The sequence below is a fragment of the Bos mutus genome, unplaced genomic scaffold (genome assembly GCF_027580195.1).
Source record: "Bos mutus isolate GX-2022 unplaced genomic scaffold, NWIPB_WYAK_1.1 CTG1181, whole genome shotgun sequence".
NCBI lineage: Eukaryota > Metazoa > Chordata > Mammalia > Artiodactyla > Bovidae > Bos > Bos mutus.
In genome coordinates, this window is record NW_027218644.1 from 4951 (window position 1) to 17710 (window position 12760).

Here is a 12760-nt window from a genome sequence, read left to right on the forward strand (position 1 = left end):
GCTATAGTATGCAAATATAATATCACTGACATATTAAAATCTTCCTGTGCTTCCCATTATGTGGGTGCATGCTAAGTCATGTCCAACCCTTTGCAACCCCATGGACTGTAACCCACCAGGCTTCTCTATCCACGAGATTCTCTAGGCAAGAATACTTGACTGGGTTGCCATTTCCTTCTCAGGGATCATCCCAACCCAGGGATTGAACTCATGTCTCTGGCATCTCTTGTATTGACAGGCAGATTCTTTAGTCTATAGTATCCCAGACGGAAAGAGCAATGCTTTCCTCTTCCCAGTTAGGGCCTTACTATTGGTCCAGTGACTAGTTCACAGGAACTTTAAAATACATATTTGATTAATGAATGTAATAACTAATTTATTAAAATAATGCATTGATATTTAAAGGGCACTTTCTAGGAATTGGTTTTTTCAACATTTGTATGACGATCAAGAAGGTTGGAAAATAACTATGGATTTTTCATGTTCCAATTTTTCTCTTTAAGGTGATCTACCTCATCAGAAATCCCAGAGATGTTTTAGTGTCTGGTTATTTTTTCTGGAGGATTGCAAAATTTGTTAAGCGACCACAGTCACTGGAACAATACTTTGAATGGTTCGTCGAAGGAAATGGTGAGTGAATGTGAAATATGAAAGCTGGGAGTTGTCAGAGTCCTTCGTCAGACCTCTTTTTATTTTTTTACCCAACTTGATGTCTCTACATCTAACCAATGCATGAGTATAGGGTTCCATCACCACTGGAACCCAAATTTTCTAAATCCACATACTACCTTGTAAAGCAGAAGGACTTCAACCAGCCCTTTTGTTTGCCCCATCAGAAACTATCCTAGCTCTCTTCTGAATCTCCGTGACCTAATACTAACACAAAGCATTCACATTTTTCTCCTGTACTCTCCTAAATTTGTGAAAGTCAGGGGACTTTCTGAAAGTCAACTTTCATTGGCTTCCTGAATACTACAGTCCTGACTTTCCACCATTTATGGGTGCATCTCTCAAAAAGTCCCTTCATTCTCTTGTCCTCTGTGTTTAAAAACTGTATGCATTACACCAGGACCTTTATGGGCTTCCCAGGGTGCTCAGTGGGTAAAGAATCTGGCTGTAGTACAGGAGATGCAAGTTCTGTCCCTGGGTCGGGAAGATCTCCTGGAGGAGGCCATGACAACCCACTCCAGTATTCTTGCCAGGAGAATCCCATAGACAGAGAAGCCTGGCAGGCTACAGTCCCTGGTCTCGCAGAGAGTCGGACACGACTGAAGTGACTTAGCACGCATGCACCCAGGACCTCTATACTTTTTTAAAGTTAATTATTTATGTATCTGGCTGCATCAAGTCTTAGATGCAGAAGGTGAATTCTTGCATCTTAGTTGTGGCTTGGGGGTTCTTTCATTGCAGCATGTGGGATCTAGTTCCCTGACCAAGGATAGAACCCTGGCCCCCTGAATTGCAGCACAGAGTCTTAGCCACTGGACCAGCAGGGAAAGCCCTCTATACTTTTAATTATGCAGAACTTCTAAGCATTCTCAGATGCTTGAAGTGTTGCAGTTTTTCTCAAAACTATGTGATGAACCTAGTATCACATCGAGGTCATAGTTTTTATTGAGCTGATCCTGAGTGAGCTCTTCAGCCATATCTCCTGCTTTGCTTCAGGCTAGTCTTTCAGAAAAAGAGCAAGAAGACTTCCCTGGTGGTCCAGTGGTTCAGAATCTGCCTGCCAAGGCAGGCGACATGGGTTCGATCCCTGGTCTGGGAAAATCCCACATGCCATGGGGCAACTAAGTGTGTGCACTGCAATACGGAAGCTATTCCCTGCCTTGGAAACCGAGTCAGTTTCCCAAGGAATAATAATTCCAGCAGCAACAATGAAAGAAAAATGACAGGGAGGGGAAAAGAGAGTGTTGTGAGAACGTACCTAACAAGCAAAATATCTAAAGGCTGAACAGATTAGGGCCAAAAAAAAACACACCACTTTTCAGACCCCATGGCTCTCTAGACAAGATCTCCTTACAGACCCTTGAAATCTGTATACAAAACCTGCTGCAAAGGCATTAGGCTTGTTAAAGGGCAAATGTGTGGTGTTGGATACCAGTTATAGCAAGTGTAGATGTGCCCGGCATTGTGCTAGTAACTGTGCCCACAGAGTGAACATAGTGTATGGATCCCTGCTTTCATTCCGCGTGTCATCCGCTCACTCTTTCTGCCTCCCCTCCATGCAGTGGTATTTGGATCGTGGTTCAACCACACTTGGGGCTGGATGTCCATGAGAAACAAGGAGAACTTCCTGATACTGAGCTATGAAGAGATGAAATGGGTAACGATTGCTCTTAGAGTCAACACACTCTCTCTCACCACCATCTGCACTCCCCCCACCTTCCCTCCATTGGCCTGTGTCTCCCACTTTCTCAAAGCTTAGTCTGTAGTCAATAGGAGTGAGAATAGCAATACCTGGTTTTCATTGCCTTATTTCTGGTTGACACTTCAAAGCTCCATGCTCCCTTTCCTCAAGTGTTTTTCTTTGTTTCACCATAAGCGGAAGGGCTTTTTTACAAAAGAATTTTATTTATGTATTGGCTGTGCTGGGTCTTCACAGCTGTCCTCAGGCTTTCCCCAGCTGCGGTGAGGGGGGGCTACTCTTTGTTGCGGGGCATGGGCTTCTCACTGTGGTGGCTTCTCTTGTTGTGGGGCACAGGCTCCAGGTGTGCAGGCTGAGCAGTTGCGGTGCCCGGATTCTAGAGCACAGGCTCCATAGTTATGCCACATGGGCTGAGTTGCTCCGAGGTACATGGGATCTTCCCAGACCAGGGATCGAACCCATGTCTCCTGCACTGAAAGGCAGAATCTCATCCACTGAGCCATCAGGGAAGCACTTTGTTTCATTTTTGTTAGGATTTTTGTTTTGTTTGTTCCATGTTATTGTTGTTGTTTTTATTATTTTTTTTCAGGTGTGTGATTTCTTAGTAGACCATGGTAAATGCTCATGGAATAAAGAAAAAAAAATCAAAGCATTATAGCTTTAAGAGGAAAGTCTGATTCAAAGCAAAGCCTCTCTGGTTATAAAATCCATTTTCTTATCATAATCTCTGAAGATCATGAGCCAAGTATTGATATAATAAATAAGAAGATATGGTAAAGCTCTCTTGTGTTATTCAAATGATAGCTGTGAAAAACAGCATTATTTGGGCACATAGCCAAGACTTGAAATCAAATCCTTATATTTTGGTCAGGTTCTCCCTGAAACTCTCTTGCCTAATCCTGATCATAACTGTCTAGAAGCCCTTCTTAAGTCTCTTTGAAAACCCAGCATTTTGGTGTTTTAAGGTGTCCTGAGTTCAACTATACTGAGAAATCCATCATGGTCTTTCCATCTATTTTTTTCAACCTTTCTCTAAGTCATTTTTAAATTTCTCAAAAATTTTATTGAAGTATAGTTCCTTACAGAATATATAGTTTCTACTGTACAGTAAAGTGAATCAGCTATACCTATGCAGATTCAGTTCAGTTCAGTCGCTCAGACATGTCAGAGTCTTTGCAACCCCATGAACTGCAGTCCGCCAGGCCTCCCTGTCCATCACCAACTCCCGGAGTTCACCCAAAGCCATGTCCATTGAGACGGTGATGCCATTCAACTGTCTCATCCTCTGTCGTCCCCTTCTCCTCCTGCCTTCAATCTTTCCCAGCATCAGGGTTTTTTCAAATGAGTCAACTCTTTGCGTCAGGTGGCCAAAGTATTGGAGTTTCAGCTTCAACATCAGTCCTTCCAGTGAACACCCAGGACTGATCTCCTTTAGAATGGAATGGTTGGATCTCCTTGCAGTCCAAGGGGCTCTCAAGAGTCTTCTCCAAAACCACAGCTCAAAAGCATCAATTCTTCAGTGCTCAGTTTTCTTAATAGTCCAACTCTCACATCTATGCATATATCCCTTCGTTTCTTAAATTTTCTTCCCATTTAGGTCACCACAGAGCATTGACTAGAGTTTTCTGTGCGTACAGTAGGTTCTCATAGGTTACCTATTCTTTACTTAGTATCGACAGTGTCTATGTGTCAATGTCAATCTCCCAGTTCACCCACTCTGGACTCCTCCAACTCTATCCCTACTCACATCTCTACATTTCTTTCCTCTTTTCCTCTCCCCTCTCCCCCTCCTCTGTCTGCAGTCTCCTCCCCCACATCTCCTTTCCTATGTTCTTGCTTTTTCACATAATCTCTCAGATTTTCTCTTCTTCTGGGACACGAGGAGCACTGTGGAGAAGATCTGCCAATTCCTGGGCAAGAAGCTAGAACCAGAAGAACTGAACTCAGTCCTCAAGAACAGTTCTTTCCAGGCCATGAAAGAAAACAATATGTCCAATTCTTCCCTCCTGAAGGGTTAGTATTTAGAAGAGAATGGAGAACTTTTGAGAAAAGGTAAAAGAAAACATTCTGCCTTCAAAATGGATCAGACTATGTAGAGATTATTCTTGGCTTATAATAGGGCACTAACCATTGGGAGTAGGGACTGTTTGAATGTATCAGCTTAAAATGCTCATCACTTGAGATCGTCTCTTGTGAGCCCTTATCAGGGCATTTCTTTTTAGAGTATTGATGTGGGCTGCAGGTTTTTGAGAGAGTTTATTATTTTAAGGGTTCATTTGTTTTGGTGTGGACCATTTTGAAGTTTATTGAACTTGTTACAATATTGTTTCTATTTAATGTCTTGGTTATTTGGCTGCAAAACAAATAATGGCATGACCAAATAAATAATAAACAACTTTTAAAAAGCAGAGAAGCCTAGTTAGACATCTAATACAATAATGCAGGTGAGAAATGGTGTTGGCTTGGATGGAGGTGGTAGAAATAGAAGTTGTAAAAAGTGGCTAGACACTGGTTATTACGAATCCCATGCACTGTAACTTGCCAGGCTCCTCTGTCCATGAGATTCTCCAGACAAGAATAATGGACTGGGTTGCCATGCCCTCCTCCAGGGGATCTTCCCAATCCAGGGACTGAACCTGGGTCTCCTGAACTGCAAGCAGATTCTTTACCATTTGAGCCACCAGGGAAGATCTGTTATAGAAAACAGAGCAGTATTATTGCTGATGAATTTCACACAAGATGAGCTGGGAGAGAAGAGAAGGCAGGAAGTTGTTCTAAGCAGGCAGAAGTGTAAATCAATATGACCACTAGGTATATAAAAACAACAAACCATTGGTCATTCTGCTATATTGACTAGGATTTCCACGTCAAACAGACAGACGGAAATCGATCCAGGACTTCCCTGATGGTCTAGTGCCAGGAGCCAGCACGGGAGTTCCCACCCATGACAAGGTCATCCGCGAGAGCCCTGACGGGCAAGGCGAGTCAGGACTCGAGGGGCCCCCTGGATCTGCTTGAGCATCTACCCCCAAAAACAGAATCTGTCTGTTTTACTATTTTACGACTTTCACCAACTCCTCTGACATTAACGGGGCGGGGGGGGGGGGGGTGCGGCTATCCCGACCACGTTTCTCTGAAGGAAATCAACTTAGAGCTCTAGTTAATAAGCCTCCTGGGCATAATAGGAGTGTTTCAATCCAAACCCCTCAGATGGCTCTCTAACTTGCCTGACAGGTTTATCTGGACTCCTACAGCTACCCATATGATTGTTTACAGTCTCCCAACCGCAAGAGGCATGGGAAGCTTAAGATATTCAAATAGTATAGAGCCTCTCCCGGAGTTAGAGATTATTAGAATAGAACTAGTAGAGGATTTCATTGTTGAGCTAATGCTTGCTGCCAAATTTCCATATCACTTACCCACTGTGTCCCTGGGAGTCTATTAATTAATATAGTTGGTATATAGAAAAAATAGAAAAAATAAGTAGTGGCCTTGGTGTTAACAACAGTAGACCCTTGAGGTAATAAATTCTTTCCTTGCTACAGCCCACTGCACCTTTGCCCTTTGGGAATGCAACTTTATCTAGTGCTTTGGGAGAGTGGAGCCAAACTTTAGAAAAATTATTTTTAGAGAAAATCAGTTTTCTGGGTATCAGAACAAAGAGTCATAAAATGTTAATAGGCCTCCTGGCCAGAAGATGATGTAAATCACCTAAAGCATTTGTATCTGATAAGTTTGCAGAAAAGAAAGCCTGGTCTCGATAAGGATCAAGGACTGCTGACTTTGCATGACTTTACACCCCCTATTATCCTCTATGCACAACTTAAGGTATATAAGCTCCCTTTGAAAATAAAGCTATGGGCCTTGCTCATCAGGCTTGGTCTCCCTGTGTCGGTCTTTCTTCCTTTTCTCTCCTTTTCTTCTCTGTTCTTCCTTCAGGATGACTGAATGGAGCGTGGGGGCTCTCTGAGACCACTTACCTGCCTGGGCTTCTAAGACCCACTCGAGAAGGTGCCTAAGGTGGGGCACCTTCAGCTTACGAGAGGGCGCCTGCGGCCTCCGTGGTCAGAACAAGTTCGGTGTCATGAACTTTATTGGTTTCCCATGTAAACCAGTCAGATCAAGCCTCTGTCTCTCCCCTTTTATCTATTCTTTCAGTCGCCAGCGCCGTCCTCCTGAGGATATCCCTGGATCCAACCGGGGCTGGACCCCGGTAGTCTAGTGGTTAAGAATCTGCCTGACAATGCATGGGACACAGGTTTGATTAGTTGCCCACTGGCTGCAGGCAACTGAGCCCATGCACCACAACTGCTGAGGCCAAGCTCTAGAGCACACGCTCGGCAACGAGACGCCCACACACCGCATCTAGAGAGTAGCCCATGCTTGCTGCAACTGGAGAAAGCCGATGCACAGCAACAAAGACTCTTCACAGCCACAAATAAATAAACTTTTGTAAATCAATAAAATAAAACAGATAAGAATGTGTTGTGTACTACTTAATAGCAATACGTTAAAAGAAATAGATCTAGAAGACATGTATTGGAGTCTGGAGACCTACCCTCTAGATCTGACGTGAGTCTCTATTTTATGTTTCTCAGGCGTGACTGGGGACTAGAAAAATTACTTCACGGTGGCCCAAGCTGAAACCTTTGATAAACTATTCCAGGAGAGGATGGCAGACCTTCCTCAAGATCTGTTCCCATGGAAATAATGATCAAAAACTTCTGGATCCTATATGGACAATGATATTTGTTCTCCTGTCCTCATACATGTGAATGACTGGGAGTAATTGCATGAAACCTGTTGTCTCATCCTGGTGCCTCAATTGATTAAATCTCTGCATCTTTGAGGACCTGACTGTTAAAGTTATCAGAGTACCCCTCATTCACTCTGTGGTATCCCAGCTTTCAAAACATGTTTCTAGTGTTTCATCTCATTCACAAGAGTGGTCAAGAAATAACATAAGAATCATCGTTGTTGTTGTTCAGTCACTAAACTGTGTCCGACACTTTGTGACCCCATGAATTGCAGCACGCAGGGTCCTCTGTCACCGACTTTCTGCGAGTTGGCTCAAATGCATGTCCATTGAGTCTGTGATGCAATCTAACCATCTCATCCTCTGATGCCCCTTCCTCCTTTTGCCCTCAATCTTTCCCAGCAGCTGAGTCTTTTCCAATGATCGGCTCTTCACATCAGGTGGTCAAAGTATTGGAGCTTCAATTCAGTATCAGTCTTCTAATGAGTATTCAGAGCTGATTTCCTTAGGATTGACTGGATTGATCTCCTTCTGTCCAAGGGACTCTCAAGAGTCTTCTGCAGCACAGAAGCACCACAATTCGAAAACATCAATTCTTTGGGGCTCAGCCTTCTTTATGGTCCAACTCTTACATCCGTAGAGTCAAAACTATGGTGTTTCTAGTAGTCCTATATGGATATGGTAGAGAAGCCCTGGATGGTCTTAATTTTAGCTGACTGAAGCCCACCAGGAAATAATAGCAATCTAGATGTTTCTTTAATTACTTCTGGAGTCAGTATTTCAGAAGCGGGCATTCTTCCTTTTGCTCATTGTGTGACTGTGGGAAGCCTTGAATCCTAGAGTCCTCCACTGGGTGATAGAATGTGGGACCTGTAAAATAACAATTGCTATTATAGAATTTCAATGTGGCCAAAAAGAGAATTCTCTCAGCTCAGCCCCTAAAACCTGGAAGCATTTCATAAATTCTCAGTATGTTAATGATGAAATGGCAAATAAGAACTGGATTCTGCCGTGTAGTTAGGTATTTAAATTCACCCCCATACCTGTGAGTCTAAAGCAAGTTTTTGACTCTTTTGCTTAAAATGACAGATTTCAGGGACTTCCCTGGTGATCCAGCGATTAAAACTCTGTGCTTCCAATGCAGGGGGTGTGAGTCTGATCCCTGCACAGGGAACTAAGATCCCACAGGCTACACAGAGTGGTCAATAATAATAATAATAAATTTCTTTTAAAATTAGGTTCCTATTAAAAAAAAAAAAAACTAAGAGATTTCGGTCCATGGTATCTCAATTTCCCTCTAGCTTATGATCACTACATCTATTTATTTAGTTTTATTTTGATTTTTTAAGGGCTTCACTGATAGCTCAGTTGGTAAAGAACCCTCCTGCAATGCAGGAGAACCCTGCTTGATTCTTGGGTCAGGAAGATCCCCTGGAGAAGGGATAGGCTACTCACTCCAGTATTGTGGCCTGGAGAATTCCATGGACTGTGTAGCCCATGGGGTCACAAAGAGTTGGACATGACTGAGCAACTTTTTTTAATTTTTAATTTTCTTCAAATTTAGGGAAATCTTGCAAGAAATACACACAAAATCCTTGTACATAATTCACACAGATTTACCAACAGTTATCTTTTGCAACATTTACTAGAATATGCTCTCATTTCTTTCACTCTCATATACAAGATAAACTTTTTCAGCTATTTGAGAGTAAGTTACAGAAATCCTTTCCTTTTATCCCTCAAAACTTCAGTGTATGGAGCTTCTCTGGTGGCTCAGTGGTTAAGAATCCACTTGTCAATGCAGAAGACATGGATTCCATCCCTGGTCTGCAAATACCCCACATGTCACAGGGCAACTAAGCCCGTGCATCGCGACTATTGAGCCTGTGCTCCAGAGCCTGGGAGCCACAACTACTGAAGCCCTCGGGCCCTAGAGCCCATGCTCCGCAACAAGAGAAGCCACGGCAAGGAGAAACCTGCTCACTGCAACTAGAGAAAAAGCCTGGGCAGCAACTAAGACTCAGCAGAGTCAAAAATAAGTACAATTATCTTTTAAAAATTTATTTTCTAAGATCAAAAATATTTCACTTATAATCACACAAAAATGATAGAAGTCAGGGAGCTTTGTATTGATGCAGTGCTATTCTCTAATCCACGGTGTGCATTCAAATGTGGTCAACTGTCCCAATAATAAAATCATAGCATTTTCTCTGGTTGAGGAGTCAATCCAGGATTTAGTTTACATTCTCCTCTATCTGGAACATATCCTCAGCTTTGTCTTTTAGTAACAATTTGATCAGTTAAATGGTTCCAGACAATGGTTTTAAAGACGAACCTCAGTTAGAGTTCACAGAATATGTTCTCATTAATACCTTCAGGTCTAGACTTCATGTTTTAAATATGCAGACATAAAAAGGAAGGAAGGTAAGGAGTTCCCTGGGAGTCCAGTGGTTAAGACTCTGAGCTCCCAAAGCAAGGGGTACAGATTCAATCTCTGATCAGAGAACTAAGATCCCACATGCGGCATGGCCAAAACAATTTAAAAAAAAAGGAAGAAGGGGAGCGTACATTTACCATGGGTAAATCTAACGAACATTACTTCTGCCAGGTGATCAAAGTCAACATCAACAATGAGATGTCAGGTTGACAGTAAATACCCTCTAAATGTTGTGACTGTACTAGTATTTTACCTCCGTGATCTTCTCTCCAATACCCAGAAACCCAGTCTAATTCAGAGAAAAACATTGGGCACACCCCAAGAGAGGCACCTTCTCCAAAATACCTGACCAGTAATCCTCAAAACTGTCAAAGTCATCAAAGACAAGGAAAGTCTGAGAAACTGTCACAGTGAAGAGAGACCTAAGGAGACGAAGATCCAAGGTAACGTAGAGTCTGGGATGGGATCTTGTACCAGAGAAAGGATATTAGGTAAAACTAAGGAAATCTGAATAAAGTGTGGACTATGAGAATTATTTACAATTTTCCTATACATCTAAAAGTGTTGAAAAAAATAGCAAAGCTTATTTAAAATATTTTTTTAGGATTTCCCTGGTGGTCCAGTGGTTAGGATTCTGCCTGCCAATGCCAGAGACACAGGTTCAATAACTGGTCCGGGAAGTTCCCACATGCCATGGAACAACCAAGCCCCTGTGGCTCATGTTCAGCCCAACCTCCTAGAGCCCAAGCTAGAAAAAGCCCACACACAGCCATGAAGCTCTACTGCAGCCAGTAAATAAGTAATTCTTAAAGATAGTTTTAGAACTAATATCCAGGAACTGGAATGCAAAAGTAGAAAGTCAAGAAACATCTGGAGTAACAGGCAAATTTGGCCTTGGAGTACAGAACGAAGCAGGGCAAAGGCCAATAGGCTTTTGCTAAGCGAACACACTGGTCATAGCAAACACCCTCTTCCAACAACACAAGAGAAGACTCTACACATGGACATCACCAAATGGCCAACACCAAAATCAGGTTGGTTATATTCTTTGCAGCCAAAGGTGGAGAAGCTCTATACAGTCAGCAAAAACAAGACCGGGAACTGACTGTGGCTCCAATCATGAACTCCTTATTGCCAAATTCAGACTTAAATGGAAGAAAGTAGGGAAAACCACTAGACCATTCAGGTATCGCCTAAATCGAATCCCTTATGATTATACAGTGGAAGTGAGAAATACATTTAAGGGACTAGATCTTACAGACAGAGTGCCTGATGAACTATGGACGGAGGTCTGTGACATTGTATAGGAGACAGGGATAAAGACCATCCCCAAGGAAAACAAATGCAAAAAAGCAAAATGGCTGTCTGAGGAGGCCTTACAAATAGCTGTGTAAAGAAGAGAAGGGAAAAGCACAGGAGAAAAGGAAAGATATACCCATTTGAATGCAGAGTTCCAAAGAATAGCAAGGAGAGCCAAGAAAGCCTTCCTCAGTGATCGGTGCAAAGAAATAGAGGAAAACAATAAAATGGGAAAGACTAGAGATCTCTTCAAGAAAATTAGAGATACCAATGGAACATGTCATGTAAAGATGGGCTCAGCAAAGGACAGAAATGGTATGGACCCAACAGAAGCAGGAGATATTAAGAAGAGGAGGCAAGAATACACAGAAGGACTGTACAAAAAAGATCTTCACGACCAAGATAATCACAATGGTGTGATCACTCAGCTAGAGCCAGACATCCTGGAATGTAAAGTCAGGTGGGCCTTAGGAAGCATTACTATGGACAAAGATAGTGGAGGTGATGAAATACCAATTGAACTATTTCAAATCCTAAAGGATGGTGCTGTGAAAGTGCTGCACTCAATATGCCAGCAAATTTGGAAAACTCAGCAGTGGCCACAGGCCTGGAAAAGGTCAGTTTTCATTCCAATCCCAAAGAAAGACAATGCCAAAGAATGCTCAAACTACTGCACAATTGCACTCATCTCACACACTAGTAAAGTAATGCTCCAAATTCTCCAAGCCAGGCTTCAGCGATACCTGAACCGTGAACTTCCAGATGTTCAAGCTGGTTTTAGAAAAGGCAGAGGAACCAGAGATCAAATTTCCAACATCTGCTGGATCATCGAAAAAGCAAGAGAGTTCCAGAAAAACATCTATTTCTGTTTTATTGACTATGCCAAAGTCTTTGCTGTGTGGATCACAATAAACTGTGAAAAACTGTGAAAGAGATGGGAATACCAGACCACCTGACCTGATTCAGAAATCTGTATACAGGTCAGGAAGCAACAGTTCAAACTGAACATGGAACAACAGACTGGTTCCAAATAGGAAAAGGAGTATGTCAAGGCTGAATATTGTCAGCCTGCTTCTTTGACTTATATGCAGAGTACATCATGAGAAACGCTGGGCTGGAGGAAGCACAAGCTGGAATCAAGGTTGCTGGAAGAAATATCAATAACCTCGGATATGCACATGATACCACCCTTATAGCAGAAAGTAAAGAAGAACTCAAGAACTTCTTGAAAGTGAAAGAGGAGAGTGAAAAAGTTGGTAAAACTCAACATTCAGAAAACAAAGATCATGGCATCTGGCCCATCACTTCATGGCAAATAGATGGGGAAACAGTAAAAACTGTGGCTGACTTTATTTTTTTGAGCTTCAAAATCCCTGCAGATGGTGACTGCAGCCATGAAATTAAAAGACATTTATTCTTTGGAAGGAAAGTTATGACCAACCTAGACAGCATATTAAAAAGCAGGGACATTACTTTGCCAACAAAGGTCCGTCTTGTCAAGGCTATAGTTTTTTCCAGTAGTCATGTATGAATGTGAGAGTTGGACTATAAAGAAAGCTGAGTGCCAAAGAATTGATGCTTTTGAACTGTGGTGGTGGTGGAGAAGACTCTTGAGAGTCCCTTGGACTGCAAGGAGATCCAACCAGTCCATCCTAAAGGAGATCAGTCCTGAGTGTTCATTGGAAGGACTGATGTTGAAGCTGAAACCCCAATACTTTGGCCACCTGAGGAGAACTGACTCATCTGAAAAGACCCTGAAGCTGGGAAAGATTGAAGGCAGGAGGAGAAGGGGATGACAGAGGATGAGATGGTTATAGCATCACTGACTCAATTGAGATGAGTTTGAGTAAACTCCGGGAGTTGGTGATGGACAGGGTGGCCAGGTGAGCTGTGGTCCATA

General features: G+C 42.5%; 1 protein-coding gene across 1 annotated transcript; it reads left to right on the top strand.

The window, feature by feature from the left end:
- Positions 1–503: 503 nt before the first annotated feature.
- Positions 504–7079, top strand: LOC102268811 (sulfotransferase 2A1; the record flags this gene model as incomplete). Its single annotated transcript, XM_070366704.1, is given in 4 exon segments — positions 504–630; positions 2232–2323; positions 4240–4420; positions 6967–7079. Coding segments are annotated over 4 exon segments (513 nt in total), but the record flags the coding sequence as incomplete, so codon positions are not given.
- Positions 7080–12760: the final 5681 nt, after the last annotated feature.